This window comes from Canis lupus, chromosome 15, assembly GCF_011100685.1.
Source record: "Canis lupus familiaris isolate Mischka breed German Shepherd chromosome 15, alternate assembly UU_Cfam_GSD_1.0, whole genome shotgun sequence".
NCBI classification, from domain to species: domain Eukaryota; kingdom Metazoa; phylum Chordata; class Mammalia; order Carnivora; family Canidae; genus Canis; species Canis lupus.
In genome coordinates this window covers 40202718-40228135 of record NC_049236.1, presented here as the reverse complement: position 1 = coordinate 40228135, position 25418 = coordinate 40202718, and the positions used below count along the sequence as shown (strand labels likewise).

General features: G+C 37.7%; 1 protein-coding gene across 6 annotated transcripts in view; it reads right to left on the bottom strand.

Moving 5' to 3' along the window:
- The window catches only part of ANO4 (anoctamin 4), a 404256-nt gene that overhangs the window by 212822 nt on the left and 166016 nt on the right, over positions 1 to 25418 (bottom strand). For all 6 annotated transcript variants that reach the window (XM_038558801.1, XM_038558802.1, XM_038558799.1 and 3 more), the window contains one exon: positions 15927 to 16118. In XM_038558801.1, the coding sequence (XP_038414729.1) occupies positions 15927 to 15981 (55 nt within the window). In that variant the 5' untranslated portion in view covers positions 15982 to 16118. The remainder of the gene's footprint in view (positions 1 to 15926; positions 16119 to 25418) is intronic.

Here is a 25418-nt window from a genome sequence, read left to right as displayed (position 1 = left end):
ACCAATAGTCCCATGTTCTAGTGCTTCAGACATGGACAAATATTATTATATAAACCAAAAAGCAAATGACTTGCTAAATAGACTAATAAATAGGAGCCCAACTTATTTATCTTTGTTTGTCTTGGTCAGGAGCTCATAAATTCACACAGAAGTAGTTTTGATTAATAACTACAATTCTTAATAACCAAAATTCTACAAATTTTTAACAATTGTTTTTTGTTAGAGAACAGTATAGGAATGTAAGAAGGCACAAAAGCAGCAACATAAAGGAGGTATTCAGGTCAATATAGTCTGCCTTTAAAGAATATTTAATGCTTAAGATATAATGAAAATGTGGGGAAATGGATATAAGGATACAGATAAATTTGTCCTAAGTATATATTTTTTTAAAAAAAACATCATTTTATATGACTAGAAAAAAAGACAGGAAGAAAACAGTCCAAATGGATACGCAGGTTATTTCTCACCTATAAAATTATGGGTATATTTTGCTTTATTCTTTATCTTCTCCATGTTTTTTACAATAAACATAAAATATTGTTATAATTTCAAAGTCATTGAAAATTCAGATTGTGGCAGTGGAGAACATTAATATTTGGAGTTCAGGATTCAAGACTTAAAGACTACAGATGTTAAGCCAGTAAGGGATTAATTTAACATAAAATTTTCTAAATCAATGCAATTCTTAAAATATAGAAGTTAAAGAGCTCCAAAGTCCAGGATGCAACAGTATTTATGGTAAACTGTGAAATCACATTTAGATTCCCTAAAATATAAGGTGTTTTCCTTCCTCTGCTCTAGAAGAAATATGAAACACACTTTCATAAAATGCAATATAAGGGGTATGGAACTTCTGGCAGGAAGTCATTCATTAAAGTCCAACATGACAAAGTAGGGGATGTTGTAATACAAGGACTTCTGTAAACTTTCCTAAATAGAAAGTGATCACTTCTGCAAGGACATTTTCAAATGAATCCTTCAAGGTGACAATCTTTACCTTTAGCACATACTGCCCAGTGAACAAGACAAAATACTTCAATACAAAAGTTCTATGTCTACTTTGAACTTCTAATATTTATTTGTTAGTTCGATAGTTTTGATGTGATTTCTAAAAAGTTGAAAATCAAAGCTCTCTCTACAGTCATAGGTGCCGAAGACTTTGAGTCAAAACACAAAGCTTTTTGCAGAGGCAAGATGGTGAAAAGGTCATGGTTTCAAACTGATGAAGATTTAAAATAAAATACACCTTCACTGGGCCTCAGTAATTGCCGTGCAACCTAATGTAATCCCAAGGAAACTAAACCAGTAAGGTTTTGTTTTTTTTTTTTTTTACCAGTAAGTTATATTAAAGAGAGAAACTGAAAACAGTCCTGAAGATGTGGAGAACATAATGAACAATTTTAAAAATCAAAAATAGCCAAAAATTTGTGTTATTTCCAAAACTGCTTTGAGCTTTTCTCATACTCGATTGAGTGATTATACTCAAATCTTAATTGTGATTTTGTTGTGTGAAAGTTGAAAGTAGTTTCAATTAAAAGTAACCTCGATAACTGCTTACATTTAATAAAAGATCTTCAGCTGAGCAAACAATATGTTAAAAATTCATTTTATTTATTTTTTTTAATTCATTTTAGATGTGTAACTGGCTTACACAGATTTAGCTAAATGTTTATATACAAAATGAACCAAAAAAAGAAAAAAAACAATCTCTAAACAGGAGTCTCGATTAGCACAAATGTCAGTGCCTCTCCCATTCTATCTCTGTCTATAGAAATCCCTTTTTACTTTTAAGGCTCATCCTAAATGCTCCACTTCAGGAAGCATTACTTGATCCTAACAAGCAAACACCATTTTCTACCATTTTTTTTGAAATTCTGTAGCTACCTATATTTTATCTTTTCTATGGCATACGTTTTCCATCAAAAATAAGGTAGGAAAAGTACCGAGTACAGACACAGACAACACGTGAGCTCCTATTTCTTCCCATCTAGATTTCTTCATCTCTAGCACCATCAACTAGACTGTAACAAAATGGAGGCCTGGGACCAAACTGCAGCTACATTTTTATCTCTTACAGAATCTAGATGAAGGCCTTTGAACAATTAAATTAGACAATTAAGGGCAGACCGGGTAGCTCAGCGGTTTAGTGCTGCCTTCAGCCCAGGGTGTGGTCCTGGAGACCCGGGATCAAGTCCCCACATCAGGCTCCCTGAATGGAATGGAGCCTGCTTCTCCTTCTGCCTGTGTCTGTGCCCACCCCCCTCTCTCTCATAAATAAAAAAAAATTAAATCTTAAAAAAAAATAAATTAGACAATTAAGCTCTTATACTGCAATTCCATGTTACTAGTAACAGTAGCTACAGACTGAGAAAACATCCCAGTTTTCTTTTGTAGTGCATCATTTTAAGGCAGCTTGATAAGTTGCCTATAAACTATGAGAGACATATTCTAGATCATACATTTAGTTTTTTGTGAATTCTTCTCAAATCTTGTCAAATAATAAAGGAAACACTGAGGTACCAACATCTCAAAGCTTATAATGAAAGTCAATAGTTGAGTTGTAAACCTTATCCCTTTCTCAACCCCAAATCTATTCCCTTAGCACAAATACTCACCAGAATTTGTTTTTACTTCTTTTGGCTATTTCCATGTAGGTGTTCCATTGTCTTGATCAATTTTATATATTACTTATTATTTCCTGCTCTAAGACCATATAAGTTATATTACTGTCACTTCCTCTAGTCCTCCACTCACCCCTCCAATCACTATTATTGTTATATTGCCTTAGTTTAATAACTTTAAATGACTTAAAATTCAATTTCTTGTTCAAATATAGATAGATCTTATATTTGCAAATTAACATAAAGTGGTATAAAAAGCAGATTCTGACATTACATTGACCTAAATTTGAATTCCATTTTTATGTGGCCCTGAGCCATTAAATAATGAGCCTCATTTTTCTTATTTATAAAATGGAAAGGATGAAATTTTTGAGAGGCTCCATTAAAAATTATGGGAAACAGTTTACATATATGCAAATATGGCTCATAGTGTTAGATCATTAGGTGATGATCTATTTTCTGTCTCATCTATCTAGTTTTAGAGGACATATGCCATCTCTGCAAAATGAAGGCCAATTCCAAGTTGAGGGTCTAGACTAAATAAAAACAATGCTTTAAAAAATTCTGTAATTGAATTTGGAATAGTTATTTCACGTTGAAACAGAAATAAAGAGAAGTGTGACAAGTCAAATCTTACCCTTTACCATGCAACAAAAAGGATGGGGAACTCTATAAAGTAGGCTAAAGGGGACAATGGTATTTTCTGTCATTTCCTCATAATTAATGATGCTTGATCTGAGCATCTGTCTATTATGTATTTATATTCTGCAAATAAAAATTGGCAATTCCTGTCCTGAGAGAAATTTTTAATACAAATTGTCAAATGCAACACTTTTACAGAATGGAAACAGTGATATATCAAAACTTGATATAAATATCTAAAATAAATCCTCACATGTAATATTTTTGAACTTAATAGACTGCAAAAAAAACACATCATTTTTGTAATTTAGAGTTTGTTTTCAATTCCTGATAGTGAATTCAGTGTTTATGACAGTGCTAAGATGAAGAACGGTATTAAGAAGGGGAAGAGGTACATATTGTCTTCTTTACAAACATTCCCTGCACTAGACAGCATTCAAGATATATCTTTTAAGAAGGAAGAAAATAAATTCAGTTCTTCTCAGGGATCTGAAATTGGAAACTCTAGATTCACATGTGGGATCTTCCACTGGTTTTAGAAAAACTTTCCATCTCTGTGTCTTAACTTCATTTACAGTGCTTACCAAAAATCTATTTAGCATGCCATAAGCTAAAAAGGCTTTGCAACAGAGGATGCTTTGTAAGTGCTATTGGAAAAAGACACAGGAATTGTTCATATTAGTGTTGCATCACTATGAATCTAGTGACATTGCAAGATCATTCTCTTACAAAAGAAAGCTCAGCATTAGAAGAAATCAACAGACTACTTCACCCACACCAGTCACTGTAAAAGCTAAAGACATTCCTTCAAATGATTAACATTGAGTAGTTCTATGGACTCCATTCTGGACAGAGTCCTGACTGGAGAACCACATTTGGCCTAATAGGGGTAGATGTTTTTCAGTTCTAAAATGGAAAAAAATCATTCCAGTGCTTCAGCCAGTAATGTCTGACTTTCAACAAAATTGTTTCCATGTTTCTCAGGATTGTCAAGACAGTAAACTCCTAAATTATAATGCATCCTTGTACTAGAAGTTCCAAAGTGGGCTTGGAAATCAGAGCTTCAAATCTCCAAAAGGCAGGAAGGATTTATGAGTCCTGCAGGCAGGGCTCCGTTGGGGGCAGAGCGAGGTGGTCTTCCAATTTTCCAGCTGTTGAGTTCTGTTGCTATGATGACAGGCATTCTTGCAGAGGAAGGGAAGAGAAAAACTCAGGATCAGGAGGAGTTGTGGATTAGAAACCATGAGACCTTTAGCATTACTATATTAGTTTATTCTCTTAACTTGCATGAGAAATCTACAGAAGAGCTTGAGATGAATGTACCAAGAGTATGGCCTTGCAAGACAACAGGAGTGCTATGGTTCTGTCCATTTTGAACATCACCCTCACCTCTAAGGAAATTAAGCAGTAGAAGCTTACTATTAATATTAACTATCTACTACAATTAAGGGCTTGGGTTGGGGTTAGGTCACTTGTTATATGATCTTGAGTTACATTGTTATTTAAATCTCTCCAAGCTTCTTAAATATAAAATTTTTGAAAAACCTTGGGCAGAAGATAGAGTCTTATGTTCCACAAAACACAATCTTTGTTCCAGAAATCAATCATTTGGTTTTTTTCTTGTGGCTGCCTATCTTACAGCTTTCCTTCATTCATTTTGTGCGCTCAAATGGTTATGAGAGATTCTTCAAAAAATTCTCTCTACATGTATCACATAAGTTGAAATATGTGCATAGGTCCCTCAGCAAAGGGAAAAGAAAATGCAAATATCTAAGCGAAGAATTTGATATATATTTTTAGAAAACACAATTTTGTTATTCAGCAAATGAGAGCAAGGAGCACAGATACCAATGCCCAAAATAACTTGTTTTCCTAAGCACCCCATATTTACTAAACTCACATCACACATTAAAAAAAAAAAACACTTAAAGAGGAAGAGATTCAAATGAAGGATGATTAGTGTTATTTCCAAATCACACCACTGACTGTTCTGAAAGACACAGCATTCACCTTCAACGCAATGAGAAATAAAACAAAAGTCCAAAGTAACTCCTATAAGTTTTCTACCACATAATTTCAAAGCCATGAGGAAGCTCTTATCTTCCAGTCACATGAAAAATCCATTTCACAAATAGAACAATTATGTAATTTCACCCAGCTTCAGATCTATTCAGGAAGAGTAGCCAGGTTCTTTAGGTTCAACTTCAGCCATAATTCTCAATGTTTGTTTACAGATAAAGTGATGAGAAAAACAAAATTTCACATTAAACTAATTCTCATCTTCAAGGGGAAAAAAAAATGACAGAGCTGGAAAAAAAAAAAAAACCCCACACTTGTAAGAAATTAAAGACATAGGTCTTAGGGTGTACCAATTACTAATTTTGTACTTTTGGGTAGCAATTTCATTTCCTGAGCCATAGTAAAATAGGAGTAATTCTACCTCATGGAATGCTGGAAGAACTAAGTGAGGTATAGGAGAAATATTCGTGAAAGCCCTTTGGAAACAATGAAGCATCATTCAATGTGATGTGGCTATATCATAATTATTATTGTTATAAAGAATGGCCATCCATTTGCTTTTTCCTTACTTTTTCCTCCTAAACCATTAGTTGAATCTCAACTTTCATTTTGACAGAACTAGAGATAAGTCAGACTTTGCTTGGCTTCTTAAGAAAAACACGAGTCTTTCATTTTTTTTAAAATATTTTATTTATTTATTCATGACAGACGGACAGAGAGAGAGAGAGTGACAGAGACAGAGACAGAGACACATGCAGAGAGAGAAGCAGGCTCCCCAGAGGAGACTGCGGAACTCAATCCCGGGTCCCCAGGATCACAACCAAAGCAGAAGGCAGACGCTCAACCTCTGAGCCCCCCAGGACTCCTGACACAAGTCTTTCTCGGCTTTTCAAAAAAATCTCTCCCTCCCTGCTCCTTATCTCTCCCTGTCCTCCTCCCCATAGTTCCTGGGACTGCTGTTTAAGACATGTAAGAGAACATGAAAGGCACCTGCTGAGTTCTGTTTCTTAATTTGAGACCAGATCTTGACATGAGGGCCAGAAAGCAATTGCTAAAACTCAGGGAAATGGGAATGTGTTTCATAATATTGGAACTAGAAAAAGGAAGGATTGAAACAAAACAAAAAAAAAAAAAAAAAAAAAAAAAACGAAAACAAAAAAACAAACAAAAACAAAGCCCTAACGCTGAGTACAACAAAAAAGAAGCTACAAAGTTAGAGCATCGCTTTTATAGGTTTTTCCGGTGGAATCTGACTGGTCCCCTCTTCAGTGTGGTCCTCTTATGCTAAGGTCTGAACTAGTATAGGGCTGGTAATTTAAATTTTTCCAAGGCTTTGTTATCCTAAGTTGCTAGAAATATATTGCCACCAAGTTGTTTGAAGAAGGAGGTAACATCAGCACACTGAGTGAATCAGACTACCTGATGTGGAATCCTTCCTCCATCATTTACTGGATGTATGTCCTTGGGCAAGGTATTTACCTTCTCTGTGTGTTAGTTTCCCCAGCCATGGAATAAGGATAACAACGTGAGATTATTAGGAGAATTAAATGAGACAAGGAATGCAAGCAGCTTAACAGTTCTTGAGGTTGACAGTATGGTTGAGACCTTAACAAATTGTAGTTGCAATTTTATTTACGTCAAACACTTAATACCTCTGTATACAGACAGAACTACAGACATTCTAGCTTCACTGGAAAAAACAAAATCCTCACATTTCTCTTGTGATATCAAGTTGTCCCAGGATTTATTTAGATACCATCTATACATAAGGGAAAAATAATCATGCATGAAGGGCTGCTCGGATTTTAAAATTAAAAGATAAAAGGAATTGTGTTAGAAGTTATTTGGGAAAACCATGAAATGTATCAGTAAAAACACCATTTTACAAACTCTAAAAGACTAATTCTGGGCTTGATGTATTCCCCTGGGACTGTATGATAGGCCAAATAGATAAAGGAAAAGCAATAGAGGAAATATTTTAGATTGCATAGGCTTGTAATTCTATTTTATATGGCACAGTCACTAAACTGAAATGATATGATCTATATCCAGTAAGTTTTACAGTTTCAAATTCAAAAAATTGCAATCAATGCTTCAGTTTACTCTGCTCTTAACCCTCATAGTCCCAAGCCTGGTGCTATTTAATACTTCTATCATTAGCCTATAAAGGGGAATAGAAAATAAAACTCATTAATTATGAGTGGCTAAAAGATAAGGTCAAATTGAAATCAACACACAAGAGAAACGTCTGAAACAATGAGAAGAAAAATGAAACCACACAAACACGAGACAAAGTTAAACAGCTCATGTGTCAGTACAGCACAGTAAAAACATCATCCCAGCACAAATTAACAGGGAAAACTGCTCTGTGGTACAGTGACTGAGCAAGAAAGGGTTCTGGGTGGGGGGGGGGGGTGGAAAGGGAGGTGGGCAGAGGGTGGGGGTGACTGGGTGATGGGCACCAAGGGGGGCACTTGATGGGATGAGCACTGGGTGTTATTCTATATGTTGGCAAATTGAACACCAATAAAAATAAATTTATATATTAAAAAAAAAGAAAGGGTTCTGGGACATATTCACTTACAGGCTTCTGAATTTTGTCTGTGATGGTGAAAACAAAAGTGATCACTATCTATTTATTACTGTGCACCTACTATGTGCCAAGGGTCATACTGAGCATTTTACATTAATGAATTTATTAGCTTGTCCTAACAATGCTGTATAGAGTTGCCAGACATAGTAGTACATAAAAATAGAGTACCCAGCTAAATTTTAATTTCAAATAAACAATTTTTTATTATAAATGTGTCCCAAGCAATATTGGGAAATACACCAAAGAGCCTTTGCTGTTTATTTGAAATTTATCCGTGAGTGCTGTATTTCATCTGGCAACTCTAACACCATGAAACAGGCATTATTATCCTCCTTTTGCTGCTGAGAAAAGTGAGATTTATAGAAGTTAAGTGGTTTGCCCAAGTCTGCATAGCCAGCAGGTAACATATCTGGGTTCAAAATCTCTAACAAAGCTTGATTCATAACCAGTACAATGCACTGTCTCTGTTACTATGTTCTCTCCTACATATGAGTGGCCATCCCTCCATCTGCCTGTTGATATTCTGGTTGACCTTCAAAGTCCAATTTGTAGACTATATAACCTTGTGAATCATTCTTAAATTTTTCCCACTAAGAATATTCCCTTAACTGTATTTATATCTTTGTTCCAGCTTTTAAAACCGCTTGACTTCTATTACAGCAGATTGTGTATGAGTCTATGTAGTGGACATTTTTCTATGTACATTTCTCTTTTCTAATATCCTCTTTATTTCTTTTTGGGGCAATGTCTTTTCCTTGCTATATGTAGCCCAGGTGGGAGGAGAAATTAAGGGGTGCTACAATCCAATTACAACAGCTGAAGGGAGAAGTCTTCTGTTCTATCTTTTCTTTTATCACCACCTACCCAGTCAAGGGAAAGGTATGTGCCCAATAAGACTGTCTCTCCCAAGTCTTTAAAACTTGAGCTAAATAATGCAAAACTAAGACAAATGGTAAGGGTTCATTCATTTGAGATAATCACATAATTCATTTTGGTTTCTGCTCCTTTTCCAAGGCGGGTTCCATCCATAGGCTTTCCATCCATATCCTCCAGATTTAAATTCCTGATTTGCTTGGATTAAATACTTAGTTTCAGTTGTTTATAAGCAAAGAACCCTGACTGATTATCTCTTTGGACATGACTGTAAGCTCCCTAAGGTCCATGTGTAATAGAGTTCTACACCATTCTAGTCCCAAGGAATTATCTTCCAAATAAATATTTGTTTGTACGTAGTAGGGACTCAGAAAAAATTGTAAACTCAAAGGGGGATAAATGAATTGAAGTTGTACAGGGCTAATGTCATAGAAGATCAAGAAGACTTTCGTTTTTTCTTTTTGTACTTCACAACCAGTCTGAGTGAGCTTTTAGAAAGCACTTTAAGAATTGGGATTATTAACTTTGTAAAAAGCAGATGGATCACTTAATAGGCCTCAATATTACTAAAATATCCATGATGTTTCTAAGATCTATGACTCACTACAAATAAGTTTGAGAGCTCTTTTATAATTTCCCAACAGAGAGCTATGATGCATTAGTGTAAGTATACTAAAAATAAAAGGATGTAACTGAAGTCACATCTATCTTGAAGAATAGTTTTAAATATACATATTTTATAACAGGCTTTTAATTATAATTTGTTTAATATAATTTTTAATTGTAATTCTGTGCCAAATAATTGCCTTTATTTGTATTTTCTACCATTAACCAATACAAGTAGGGTTCAATATCTATGATAAAATTACGGATAAACATAGTGATATGTTAAGGTGAGATCAGTGACTTGAGATATGCTAAATTATATCACACTGACATTACACCATGAGCAAATACCTTAACATTTCTTTAAATTTTTATTACATTGATGTCAGTGTAGGATGTCAAGTAAACACTGACTTGACTCTACCTGGGTCAGACATGAACAGAATACTCTATGTAATTCTGGGCACTGTACATTCAAAGAGGCAGAAATTGAATAAAATGCTTTCTAACAGCAGAGTGGGTAGGATAGTAAACAATCTGAACACCACATCACTGAAGGAAGCACTGAGGAAACTAGGAAATGTGTCAGTTGGCAAATAGCTCAAGATGAGTTTTTAAAAATTTTTTTTAATTTTTATTTATTTATGATAGTCACAGAGAGAGAGAGAGGCAGAGACACAGGCAGAGGGAGAAGCAGGCTCCATGCACCGGGAGCCCAACGTGGGATTCGATCCCGGGTCTCCAGGATCGCGCCCTGGGCCAAAGGCAGGCGCTAAACCGCTGCGCCACCCAGGGATCCCTCAAGATGAGTTTTTAAAGGAACATCATTTGAAAGAATTAGATTTAGTCTGTGTAACTTCAGAATGCAAACCTATACCCAATGGGTAGAATAGATTTCGACAAACAGCAAATAATCATTTAGTAAACCTTTTCTGAATAAAGCATGGGGTTAGTGGAGATGGAAAACATGAAGATAAATGGAATACAATTCCTGCCTTCCAGGAGAATGATGAAATCTAAAAAAACATATGGACTTTGATTAGGCTTCCAAATTCTGTAGAAGTACTAGGAAGTGGGAGACCAATTCTGACTAGTGAGATCTAGGAAGGCTTTTGAGAGGATATGGAATTGGGTTATGTTTTGAGAAATGAGATGGGATAGGTAGAGATTTACTGGGGCAAAGGGCATTTCCAAAAGTGAGAGGAGCTTATTTGAGAAATAGTGAAGAGCTATAGATGGTTATAGTAGAATAAGGCAGGCTGTGGTACAAAAGATAAGCCAGGAATCATAGAGAGAGGTTAAACTGCAGAGGGTTTGAAAAGCTGGACCCCCAAGCTTGCACTTTCTTCTGGAGAGTCATAAAGATTATTAAGTAGAGAAGGGATAGTATTACTGGTCTTCTTTGGTGGAACACTTGGGGATGGTCCAGAAAAATAAAGAAAGCTGTGGAAGGCAATTGTCCAAATCTCCCTTCCACTGGGCCCTACAGAATATTCCTCTTGTCATCAGTCTTTCCTCAGACTGTTCCCTTTATCATCTTGCTCTCATGAAAGCCTGGCTCTTCCAGAGCTCAATGCTTCCCTGTGGCTCTTTCCCATGGTACTATTTTTCTCCCATTGTCTTGACACCAACAGACCTGGAGAGGAGGAGGTATCTTCCTTGTGTCTTAATGTCACCTTCAGACCACTGGTCTTCCCTCTTCCCTAAACATCCCGGGTCTTGAATCTCAGGTTGTTATGTCACCTTCAGTCCTTCATCTGCATTTTCTTGCTGCCTCCAGGTCATGCTCTCTCATTTCTAGGTGAGGACAAGTCCTAGCTTATTATCCCTCTTCCAAACACTATTCAATTCTGATAGTTTCAATATATATATAGACAATCTTTCCCAAACCCTGGCCTCTCAGTCCCTGAGAATTGTTTCCTCCAATGGTCTTGCCCTCCACACTATTAAAGCCACACATTTCATACCCTAGTCTAGACCTTGCCATTACTAATAACAGCAAACTCCCCCATAATATCAATGCCAGGCATTCCACTCACTCTCTTATAACCACTTCTTAACTTTCTAGCTCTTCTTCTCCCTACCTTAAACTTGACACCCTTTCAACCCCTCTGGAACCTTCCACCAATTATCCTATCAATTTCCCACTGCTCCTCATTCCCTTATCAGCTTCATGCCCCTCTTTACCAAGTTTGAATCACATAACAAATTATTATCATTCCCTCTCATGCACCTTTGATTGTTTCTCTCTTTCCCTAATTCCTTGGGAAAACCACAACCCTGACTAAAATGTAATTGTCCATCTATTCTATGTCTTCATGGATATGCCTAAACAAAGTTAAAGAAAAACACACAACAGTGATGACCTGTCCTACTTCAATTTCATGACCATGAATCTCAGACAGCCCTTTAATGTGGGCTGGCTGGCAATCATATTTCCCCTGTCCATACCATCTATCATTATAACATGTCCCTCTCTAAACAAGGCTTTCTTCTCTTTCTCAGTGATGACCTTGCTCCCCATATTACAGATAAAGCTGACACAGTAGGAAAGAACTTTTTAGACCCTCATCACACTGCCAACAGCCACACATACTCTCCCTGCCCATCTGTAATCATAGATAATTTATTCATAATTCTATTGTGCATAGCTCTCCTCTCTGACACCCACATCATGAATTCTCCCCTCTTCTGAACATCATAAATTATCTGCTGAAGATATGCTATTTTGAAAAAACAAAATTATCCTTGACTTTACTTCTTCTCCAGGCAGGCAGGGCCTTATTTTCTTCACTAGCCTTCATAGCAAAATTGCTTTTAAAAAGTTGTCTATATTCACAATATCTAATTCATATCTTCCATTTTCTCCTAAGCCCATTTTAATCAAGGTTTCATCCCCACCACTTCACCAAAACTGTTCTTATCAAAATCACCATTGATCATCACTTTACTAAAATCAATGGCCAACTCTTAGCTCTCATCCTACTTGACGTTCAGCAACATTTAACCTCTCTTCTTGATAAACTTTGCTTCCAAAACATGTAATTTCTAGTTTCTCAACATCCCTGATGGTCATTATTTCCTGATCTTCATTCTCTCCTACCTTTACTATCAGAGTCACCTAGATTCCAGTCCTTAATCCTTTTTCCTTCTCCATCTTTACTTCTTCCATCTGTCATCTCTTTTTATCACATGGCTTTAAAGACCATTTATATGTCAACAACAGTTGATTTTATATATCTTTCTCAAAATAATCTCTCCAACTCCAGACATGCTTATTTCACCAGCCACAGGATCTCACCAGTTCTTGTTATTATCATGTCCACAATTGGACTTCTGATCTTGACCCCACTTCTTCCCTAAACCCCACCAAATCTGCCTCCCCTGCAGCCCTCTCATAACAGTTGATACCAATCCAATTTACTTAGGCCAAAAATCTCAGAACCATCCTTAGCTCTCCTTTCTCTCTTACCCGACATCCAATTCACTAGGAAATCCTGATGGTCCAACTTTAAAATACTTCCAGAATCCAAATTCTCACCACCATTTCTGCCACTCCTAGTTAGAGCTACTATCATCCCTTTTACCAGACTGTTATGATGGCCTCCAATCTGACCTTTCTCCTTTCACCCGCTCCTTATATAATGTATTCTCACATAGTTGCCAAAGTGGTCCTCTTAAAATATAAGTCACATCAGGGTTCCTGGGTGGCTCAGTCAGTTAAGCATCCCACTCTTGATTTTGACTCAGGTCATGATCTCAGGGTCCCAAGATCAAGCCCTACATTGGATTCTGTGCTCAGCGGGAAATCTGCTTGATGATTCTCTCTCCCTTTCCCCTTACCTGCTCTTGTGCTCTCAACACTCTCTCTCTGGAATAAATAAATCTTGGAAAAAAAGTCAGATCATGAGATTCTTCTGCTCAAACACCTGTAAGAATTCCCATTTTGCAAAGAGCTCTAAGTCTTTATAATGCCCTACAAAGCCCTGCTTCATCTGATCTATCTAGGTTGGTTTTCCCCCTCACTCCAGGCTCCGGGGTCTCCATGCTGTTCCTCAAACTTCTAGACTCACTCCTCATTTGCTGATGTTTCCCAAATACTTAAAGAGTGCCTGGTAATCTAAAAGGCCTTCAATAAACATTTGTCAAAAGAAAGTCAGGTAGAACAATTAGAAAGCTATTGTAATTTGTCAATGATATCCCAATAAAACTGGGAAAAAATGTAAAATAAAGCTATTGTAGTAGCCTGAAAAACAGCTAATGAAGGTTCAGTTTGATCCTACCTTGCAAATTGAAAGTGCAAAGATAAACAATCCAGAATCCCTGTCCTTGAAGACCTTATGGTGGAGAGGTAAGTAATTTCAAAATGTTAAAAGATAATGGAACAAAACCAGGGAATCCTAGAGGGAGCAGCATGAACAAAGGTTAGGAGACGTGAAATAGGATCATGTGTTGGAGAACTGAAAGCAAGTAAGTCAGATTAGATGCGATGATCTGGTTGATATGACTACTTGGCTAGACTACAGTCCCCCATTACTCAATGAACATTCTATATTCCTGTGAAGATGTTTTGTAGATATAATTAGTCTATAATCAGTTGCTTTCAGTAAAAAAGGTTATCCTAAATAATCTGAGCAGGACTTATCTAATCAATTGAAAGGTCTCAAAAGCTGAAATGAGCCTTCTCTGAAGAAATTCCTCCTATAGACAGTAGCTTCAGCTGCACCCAAAAGTTCCAGCACATCATTCATGATGGCCTGCTCTATGGATTTCAGACCTGCCTACACAGCCTTCCCAATTATCGAAGCCAATTTCTTGTAACAAATCTCTAAATATCCATCTTCTACTGGTTCCGCTTTTCTGGTTGAACTGGGACTGATATACTAGAATATAAAGCTTAACTCAGAAAGGGGCAAAAAAGATGAATGAGAGGCAGTAGGGTTACATTAGGAAGGGCATTTGTTTCTAACATACTCAGAGGTTTGGACTTTACCTCACAATCATCAGGATTAACAAGGTGAATGGCATGATTAAGGGTAGAGATGAATCACTATGGATTTGATATAAAAGATATACTGGGACAGGAAGCAAGAGGTAGAGAGATGCTGATGGTTGGGAAACCATCTAAGTTACCTATGAGATAAACAAGAGAACCAAGAAAGAAGCCAGGGAACAGTGTTGTGGGGAAAAAGTGATGGTCTGCTCTGGTCTAGTGCATTGGAAGAATGTGCCTCTCAGCATACTGTGATAAAAGGAGGTCACTAAGGGCCTCAAGAATATCTATGACAGAGTGAAGAATCTCGAAACCAGATTGTATTAGGTTCAAGAGTCGAAGGGAAGTGAGAAAGAAGAGAAAACAAGACTAGATTATTCTTTTAGAGGAGAAACATAGCAGAAGAAAGTTCAGTTGTCAAATGAAAACAAGAAGAATGGGAGAAGCTTAAGCCTTCTTCAGTCAAAGGCATGGGAGGGGGAAGTGACAAGAATGAGGGTACACATTCTCCTGAGTGAGGTTCAAGTGAGGAGAGGTGGCCAAGGTCATACGTAAGGCTTGGTCTTGAAAATTTGAGAAAGACCTTCACTTCCTGAAAACTGGAGGAAAGAGAAGTAGGATGAAAGTAAGCAGAGATAAATTTGGAGATGAAGGATAAGGCATCTGCAGTAATTCATGCCCAGTAGCTCTGGGATACACAGTGAGGTTAGGACACAAGGTTATAAGTTGAGAGAAAAATGGTATGTCATATCGAGAGATGGAGGCTCAGCTTTAGATGGGGCTGGGTGGCCACCTGCCACAACATAACACAGACAATCAGGATCAGGTGACAATTATACTAAAGGACTTCTGAACTGCCTTACAATTCAATGTTTCTATGAATCAGACAGGCAGAAACATGGCCTTATTCACTGATGTTTTCTCAGCACCCAAAACAATGCCTGGCATACAGAAGACACTTGATAAATTCACTGAATGAACAAATGAGTGAATGCTTAGATGAGCTTCTCATCCAAACAAGCAGATAAAATCTTTTAATTGAAATTATCTATTTTAAATAGACTCATTTTAACATTTTTAAGAAATCACAGATGTTTTCCAGAGCCTTGAAACTTAATACAACTCCAGTCTTCATCTTCATCTCCAGACATTATAGCCAAGGCAAGCCAAATAACTCAGGTTTCAAAGTGGACATTTTTACCTTGATTTTTTTCCCTGGACTATCTTAGAGCAAATTATCAAGAGAATGGCCAAATCTCTATTTTGTTTTATTATACACCAAGCTTTTTTGAACTAAGAGTTTGCTCAGATTTCCATTTAGATTCTATACTACCATAGGTAGAATGTAGCCTTAACCTTTTGACACATCAAGCTATTTCTCTCCTTATTGGTCTTGGTGACATTTACCACAGACCAAAGGGAAAAGAGGGGGGAAAAAACAAGACTTTTTAAAAAGGCAAGTTTAAAAAAATAAACATAAAAAAAGAAAAAGGTAATTTCAACTGGAATAAAAACATAAGGCAGGCAATATTAGGTTGCTACCAACATGGGTCTCTGTGGAACATTACCCACACGTTACCTGGATGGAAGACTTTGGTTTTCCCATTAGTGATTCCAGAAGAGCTTGCCTCCATTTTTATTGACCTTTGGCCTGGTGGAAGTGAGGAATGCCTGACCACGGGCAGGTGACGGGACCCTGGGCGGCTTGCCACACTTCGCCGTTGATGGATTTGCAAACGTTTTTCAGCCCCATGAATAGATAAACTTAAACCTGGAATGAGAAATAGCACCATTATCATTAAAGAAGTAAGTTCTGAATGGTTAAAATGCCAAATTATTTTCTGGCATGAAATACAGACAGCATAAGTAACTACAGTTCAAATACTCAAGGGACGCTAATAACACTAGAATTCTGATACTGATTGATTTTCACGTTTCATTATTCACTGAACATTATTTCATTCCAAAGTGGATATCCTCAGTTATCATGACAAGAGTTTTAGGAATGAAAATCCCATAATTTCAAATATTAAAATTCTTTCCAAAATTCTGGGAAAATATGCACTTATTTGGATTAGTTAACTGTTGCTGAGTTCCTAAATTGGAATTCCAATAAAAATCAAGCAATTCTTCTCTCTTTTTAAAAAATATTTTAATTCCAGTAGTTAATATACAATGTTATAGCAGTTTCAGGTGTGCAATATAGTGATTCAACAATTCCTTACATCACCCAGTGTTCATCACAAGTGCCCTCCTTCATCCCCATCACCTATATCACCCATCCCGCCACCCACCTCACCTCTGGTAACCATCAGTTTGTTCTCTATCACTGAGAGTCTGTTTCTTGGTTTATCTTTTTTTCTTCTGCTCATCTGTTTCTTAAATTCCACATGAGTGAAATCACATGGTATTTCACTTTCTCTGACTTATTTCACTTGGTATTATATTCTCTAGCTCCATCCATGTTGTTGCAAATGGCAAGATTTTATACTTTTATGGCTGAATAATATTCTATTATATATATCACATCTTCTTTTTTTTAAGATTTTATGTATTTATTCACAAGAGACACAAAGAGGCAGAGACATAGTTAGAGGGAGAAGCAGGCTCCCCATGGGGAGCCCATTGTGGGACTCGATCCCAGGACCCCAGGATCACGACCTCAGCCAAAGGCAGACGCGCAACCACTGAGCCCCCTAGGTGCCCCTATCTTTATTCATTCATCAATTGGTGGACACTTGGGCTGTTTCCATAATTTGGCTATTGTAGATGATGCTGCAAAAAAAAAAAAACACAGGGATGCACGAATCTCTTTGAATTAGTGTTTTTGTATTTTTTGGGTAAATATCCAGTAGTACGATTACTGGATCATGCAGTAGTTCTATTTTTAACTTTTGAGGAATCTCCATACAGTTTTCCACAGTGGCTTCACCAGTTTGCATTCCCACCAACAGTATAAAAGGGTTCCCTTACTCCACATACTCACCAACACTTATTTTTGTGTTGTTGATTTTAGCCACTCTGACAGGTGTAAGGTAATACCTGACTGTAGTTTTGATTTGCATTTCCCTGATGATGAATGATGTTGAGCATCTTTTCATGTGTCTGTTTCTTTGGAGAAATGTCTATTCATGTCTTCTGCCCATTTTGAGGGGCTTTAGGTGTTGAGTTTTTAAATATATTTTGGATACTAACCCTTTATCTGATATGCCACTTGCAAATATCCTCTCCCAATTAGTAGGCTGCGTTTTAGTTTTGCAGATGGTTTCCTTTGCTGTGCAGAAACTTTTTATTTTGATGTAGTCCCAATAGTATATATTTGCTTTTACTTATATAGTGTCCTTCTTTGTATCTTTTTACAGACTTTGATTTAAATATTGCTACTGCAGCTTCCTTTTGACAACCATTTGCATGATAAATGTTTCTCCAACCCCTCAATTTCAATCTGCAAGTGTCTTTAGGTCTGAAATGAATCTCTTGTAGGCAATATATAGATGGGTCTTGTTTTTTTATCCACTATCACTGTATTATTTTGATTAGAGCATTTAGTCCATTTATATTCAAGGTAATTATTGATAGATATGTATTAACTGCCATTTTGCTACTTGTTTTGTGGTTGTTTTTGTAGTTTTTCTAGATCCTTTCTTCTCTTTCTTTCATGGTTTATTAGTTTTCTTTATTGATGTATTTGGAGTCCTTTCTCTTTATTCTTTGCATATCTATTAGCAGGCTTTGATTTGTGGTTACCATGAGGTTTGTAGATAATATCTTACGCACATGGTAGTCTATATTAAGTTGATAGTCACTTAAGTTAAACTCATTTTTTATTCCTCTCCATGTTTTAGTTACATGGTATCATAGTTTATATCCTTTCATGGATCCCTTGACTGATTTTTTACAGAGATACTTATTTTTACAGCTTTTGTGTTTCCTACTCTTCATATTCTCATTTTTGGTCTCTCCTTTCCACTTAAAGAGTCCCCTTTAATATTATTTGTACGGCTGGTTTAGTGCTCATGAGCTCCTTTAGTTTTTGTCTATCTCTGAAACTCTATCTCTCCTTCTATTTTGAATGATAGCCTTGCGGGATAGAGTATTCTTGGCTATAGACTTTTCCTTCACAGCACTTTGAATATATCATGCCACTCTCTTCTGGCTTGCAAAGTTTCTGCTGAAAAATCCATGGATAGCCTTACACAGACTCCCTTGTTTGTAACTGATTTCTCTTGCTTTTAAATATTTTTTAAAAGATTTTATTTTTTTATTCATGAGAGACACAGAGAGAGGCAGACACAGGCAGAGAGAGAAGCAGGCTCCTTGCAGGGAGCTTGATGAGGGACTCGATCCCAGGACCCCAGGATCATGCCCGGAGCAAAAGGCAGATGCTCAACCACTGAGCCACCCAGGCATCCCACATTTAAATTTTTTTATGGCTAATTTTTACCATTTTGATTACCATGTATCTTGGTGTGGACCACCTTTGGTTGATTTTGTTGGGGGATCTCTACGCCTTCTGGATCTGGATATCTGTTTCCTTTCCCAGGTCAGGGAAGTTTTCAGCTACTATATCTTCAAATAAATTTTCTGTCTCCCTTTCTCTCTCGGCCTTCTAGGTTTCCTATAGTGCAATATTATTATGCTTGATGGAGTCACTGAGTTCCCTAAGTCTATTCTTGTTTTACATAAATTATTTTTTCTCTCAAATTTTCAGCTTTATTACTTGTCATTACTCTGTCTTCTAGTCAATTCATTCTTCTGCTTCTTCCAGCTTATTTATTCCATCAAGTTTATTTTTAATTTCATTTACTGCATTCTATATCTCTGATTGGTTCTTTTTCATGTTTTCTATCTCTGTATTAAGGGTCTCACTGAGGTCTTCCACTCTTTTCTCAAATCCAGTGGGTGTCTTTATGACCATTATTTTAAATTGTCTCTCAGGCATGTTACTTACATCCATTTCTCTTAGGTCTCTTGCTGTGGTTTTGTCCTGTTCTTTGTGACATATTCCTCTATCTCTTCATTTTGTCTAGTTCTCTGTGTCTGTTTCTGTGTGTTTGGGAAGTCAGCTACATCTCTTGCTCTTGAAAGTAGTGAGCCAGCTGTACACTTTTTAACTAAGTAGTGCTGGTCCTCCTCCGCAGGGGATGCACAGTGCTATTAGAGACCTGGGCCAACCTGGCTATTCCACGAACACCTCAGATGAGAAATGCAGTTTTAACAAAGCACCCACATCTTCCTTAGGGGGTCATGGGATATAATGTTGGCAAGGTTTGTGTGAGTCTTCTCAGGGATGGAATCTACAGCACTGGGACTGAGACAGGATTGGTTGGAGGGGCAGGGCACAGTGTAAGCAAGTTATGGGGGAGTGCTGGTGCCATGCTGGTTCCCACAGGTAGCTGTTTATGATGAGGGGTAGGGAAAGGAAATGGCATCTGCCAGCTCCTTTGCTTCTGGAAAAGTCTCTCAGCTAACTCAGATTAGTAACTATACTTCCTGTAAGCTCCAGATGCTTTTCAAACTGCTTATATCTTCAGAGGCTGTTTGCGGTGCTGTCTCTTTAAGGGCAAGGGCTCAGCTTCCTATTGCCCTCTGGGCTCTGAGAGCAGAGCTAGCTGATTTTTCAGGTTCCAAGCTGTAAGTCCTGCTGATGGTCAGTACTCACAAAATTCAGCCCTGATTCTCAGAGCCAAATGCTATAGGGATTTCTCTTTCCCTTATACGCTCCCTAGTCAGTCTGTTTCTCACCCCTCTCTTGACCCATGGCTCCCTCCCCTCAGCAGTTAGATTCATGGGGTTTAGGTTCCCACCAAGTCCTTGTCCTTCCTACTCTCTTGATGTGACCTCTTCATTACATTTAGTTGTGGATTTTGTTTGGCCAGTCTTTGGGTCCTTTTCTGAGTTGCTTGTTCTGAAGTGAGTATGATTCTAGTTGTATCTGTGAGATGAGATGAATTTAGAGTCCTGCTACTCTGGCATCTTCCCTGGGAGTCCCCAAGCAAATTTTAATTAAAAAAAAATCAAGCAACTTTTTCCACAGCATTCATGTACAGACCAGAGCTGAAGGCTGAACTCAGATTTAGGCCTCTGGTAATCTTAAAATTACATAACTTTTTAGAGCAAGTTATCCAGGAAAATTTCAAACATACTAAAGGCAAAAAGGATAGAATAATAAACCCCATGTAATCATCACCTAGCTTCAACAAATATCACTTTTCCATAAAGCTGGAGAGAAAAAAAGATTTTTCTCATCTTGTTTTTTCCGTTCCACTCCCTTTGTTGATTTGCTTCTTAGGTGCTAGTTTTTGTTTTTGTTTTAAAGATTTTATTTATTTGAGAGAAAGAGTGCACATGAGCAGGGGGGAGGGGCAGAGGGAGAAGCAGACTTCTAGCTGAGTGCTGAGCACAACGTGGGGCCTAAGACCCTGAGGTCATGACCAGAGCTGAAGGCACCTGCTCAACCACTTAACTGACTGAGTCACTGAGACACCCCTGGTGCTACAGTAGTTTAAAGCAAGCTCTAGACATCATGTAAATCTCATCAAAAACAATATTGATCATGTTGACTTGCATTGATTGTATCAATATGGACTATACCTACTGATTCATATGAACCATATAAAAAATTCAAGATATTTTAAAATAAAACAAGCAAAAGATTTTTAAAAAAGAACACACATTGATCACCATTAGAGTTTGCTAAAATACCAATTTGTTATTCAGAAAATTGATAAAGGGAAAGAAGCATCTATCCCTGCTTTTCCCTTACTAACTATATTTCAAGGTAACCAGACGGTTGATAAGATAAAGTTCTTCACTACAGATTTCCCAGTAATAAATTACTGATGAAAAAGAGAATTGGAAAATAACTTTAGAAGCCTTGGTGAAATATTAAAGATAAGTTTTGTCCAAAGAAGTCCTATGAAGACAGAGCTGGAATTCAAACTCTGAGAAGACTAAATTCAGATCTTTTAAAAAAGCCAAGGAAAGGTATTAGCCTTATTTAATGCCAATCAGCCAGGGGAACATGGTCAGGAATCATGCTATCTGATGGAGGAAAGCTGAGCTTCACCAAATCACAGAATTTTTTATTAAGAGGAGAATATCTTGAAATATGAAGGTAAAAATTTAGAGTTGGAAGCTACTTTAGTGGTTGGCTAATTAATTTGGTGCCTTATATGGATGAACAAACTGAGACCGACAGGGAGAAACAGTCTACTTATTATCAGTACTGGGAGGCCACAGTAAGAAGTCTACTAAAAACCCAGAAATGAAGGAAATAAAAGCCTTCCCAGAGGTATATTGTAAATCAGCAATCATGGGTCATGTCAGAGATATTATGATTTTCTCAGGTGCAACAGGTGTGAGCCTTCTACTCCTAGCCTGCTCCCTACTATGGTTGTATGTTCCATATTTCCAGAGAGATGCAAAACAAACATCTGTAGACACACCAAGACTCCAAAAGAATGCAGATAAATTTTCAGGTGACAGATGAGGGGCTAGCAGATATTTTAAGGCAACATCAGACAGTACATGCAGTCTGAGTCTGCAACCATGAAACAGACCACTCTTGAAAAAACACGTCTCCTTGTACCTATTTCAGAGGATTACTAGGCTAACGGAACCAGGACTGTGACTCAGTGTGGCACTTCCAGTTCTTATAAAACTCCCTTCAAGGTAGTATAAAATGTTAGAAATGACAATAAAAATTACACTGTGGAAATAAATGGTCTAGGTACTTGGAATTATTGAATTCTATATTAAAAATATAATAATGTAGATCGGGGGAAAATGTCAAAAAAAATCATGAGTATGGTCAGGAGAAGATGGATATGGGGAAGATGGGTATGTTATACTGGAATTAGGGAGGAATCCTTACTGCCTCAGCAAATCCATATAGTCCTCCAGAAATTAAGATTTCTCAGAGGTGCAGATAAAGGACCTGGTCCATCAGAGCTCTCTTCATACAATTGCTAAGTCTATGGGGGAGAGAGATATGTAAACCAATAGCATGTAATATGTCAAATATACTCCAGACATGAAAAGTTAACATTTATTGAAGACTTAGCAGTTACACATTCAGAAATGAATTGTCAGTCAATAAATTGCATCATCCAATTTGTTCTTAATTACTTTGGAAAAAAGTGTTGACGCTGATTATGTATTAAATGCCAGGTACTGCACCAAATATTGATTATTAACCCATTAATGCCTCACCCCAATCCTACAAGACAGAGAATTGGTATCTACATTTTACAGATAGGAAACCTGAGGCTCAAGAGGCAAAGTTATTTGTCCAAAGTCACACAAGTGAGTAACAAATTTTAACACTAGTTTTTTCCACTATAGCACGTGGCCTGATTAATTTAATTAACTTAATTAAATTAATTGAATGCCAGGCAATACATAGGCTGTTTTTGTGTGGGTGTTTTTGTTTGTTTTGTTTTGTTTTAGAGGGGGAGGGGGGTAGGGGCTGAGGAAGAAAAGAGTTTTTAGCAGGCTCCAAGCCCAGTGTGGAGCCTGATGCAGGGCTCAATTTCACAACCCTGAGATCATAACCTAAGCCAATCAAGAGTTGGACACTTAACTGACTGAGCTACCGAGGTGCCCCTACAAATGCTGTGTTAAGTCTACAGTGGTTCTAAATAATTTAAAAAGGCAAGGTTAGAAGGTATGGTATACTGACACTCCTATGACCCAAACTCTTATGAAACCATCTCTTTTCCATCCATTTTGAAATATCTTCCTCGTTTCTGACCAGCTATCAAATGCCTTAGTCAAAAAGAACCAGCCCAAACTGCACCTTCCCCTTGAAGCCCTTCCAGTCCCTCTAGCTCTGAGTCAATAAATACTCTGTCTCCAATCGTGCAGTGAGACTTTACCATGTAGTACTCTTAGACTCTCATTCACCTGTCAGCACATGGCTGTCCCATTTCTCCAACTATCTCAAGAGTCTCTAAGGGCAAGGATCTGTGTACTTCCCAGATTCCTTCCTCAGCTCTGAACAAAGTACACTCCATACAGAGACGTGGGATGACAGTTTGCCATTGGTTCCTTCTCCCTCTGCACAATGCATACCACATGGTGCAAAGACTTGCTGGGCATAGGTAGAGCAGATTCAAAAACCAGTCAAGGAAAAGGCATTGAGTATGTTGACCTATGCAACCAATTTTTAATTTCATGCTTCCTGTATCACTATATACTCATCATCTTTCCTAGAGTCTTTTAGGCCTGAAACTTGGCTGCTTTCCCTTGCTTCAGCACACAGCTTCTTCCCCAATGCACACTGCTGAGAAGGTGGAACCCAAGCCATGTTAAGTTTGTAATCTTTCCACCTTTCTACCTCCACATATCTTTCCAACAACAACAAAAAAAGTACCTTTTCCCTTGAGACCTATCTACCTTACTTGATAAAAGATATGGAAGCAGAACCTTGAGAAACACACACCTTTAGAGGTGAAGAGAGCAAGCATAGTAGATATTAAAATGTGAATGCTGGGGTCAGGGTTTCTGGGTCCAATTTTTGGCTAGTCCACCATTCCCTATCTATTTTACCTGTGCAAGTTATTTGATCTTTTGTGCCTCAGTTTAATCACCTATAAAATGGGGATAATAACAGTTTTAACAGTTTTTGCCTCACAGAGTCACGAGAATGAGTTAATACCTGCAAGGTACTTAGGGTAGTGCTCACCATACAGCAGGTGTTCAGTGCAAGGCAGAGGTCATCACTGCCCTCTATCCTATCAGGGTAGCCTGGGTGGCTCAGGGGTTTAGCGCTGCCTTCAGCCCAGAGCAGGATCCTGGAGACCCAGGATCGAGTCCCGCATTGGGCTCCCTGCATGGAGCCTGCTTCTCCCTCTGCCTCTTTCTCTCTCTCTCTCTCTATGTCTCTCATGAATAAATAAATACAAATCTTTTTAAAAAAAAGTTTATCCTATCAGTGACTTCCCTGAACTTTTCACTCTTACCCCTTAGGCCCTGGAATTTAATACCATTGCCCCTACCCATCTGTTTTTTAAACTTTTCCTTTGGTTTCCATGACATGCACACTTCTCACCACTCCCTCTCCTAACTGTAAACTCTCTTCTCTCCCTTGTTCTCCAAGGGCAGGGGTGGGGTGGGGTGTTAGTTTCCTTGGGCTACCATAACTTATTACCACTGCTCTGGTGGCTTGAAACAACAGAAATTTATTATCACCCTGTTCTGGAGGCTAGACATCTGAAATCAAGGTGTTAGGAGGACTGTGATTTCTCCAGAAGTTCTGTAGGTGGAATTTTCTCCTTGCTTCTCTTAGCCTCTCATGGGTGCTGCATTCCTTGGTATTTCTTGTTTGTGACAACATCGCTCCAATGTCTCTCTCCATTGTCTCATCACCTCCTATCTCCCTCTGCCTTTCTCTTATAAGGACATGCCTGTTGGCATTTAGGAGCCACCTGGATAAAACAAAATAATATCTTGATCTTAAGGTCCTTAATGACATCTACAAACTCTTTCCAAATAAGATCACTTCCACAAGGTCTACGGATTAGAACATGGATGTATATTTGGGGACCATTATCAGCCTACCACAGGGAGGGGGGGTTCCAAAGGTTTTGACTTTGCTATTTTTCTCTCCATCCTCTCTCCAAGTGATCTTGCAAATTTCACGTCTCCAGCTGTTGCCTTCATGAGGTTACCTCCCAAAGTCATTCTTGCTCTACCTCCCAAATTTCAAATCTATCTTTCCTACTTGGTTTGAATCCTTCTCCTGAGAAATTCGATGAGTCCACAGAAACACAGTAAATATTTAATATTTTGATAAGAGAAACAAGCTCAGACCTCTTTTAAATACCTCATATATTTTCCTTAAAATCCTATCTAAAATGTGAGTACTTTTCTCAATAAAATAAAATTCTTTGGTGCTCTTTCTCTCTGGCCCACTTCCAACTGCACTAGCTCTAGATGCATTGCAAAGTAGAAGTGCACCCATGTAAAAGTGATTTGCTTTCATCTAAATGTCACTCCTGTGATTCAGAAGAACTCTGTGCCACAGGAACATCTGCAGCTCTGTAGATGTTTTACAACTTGCAGCCAT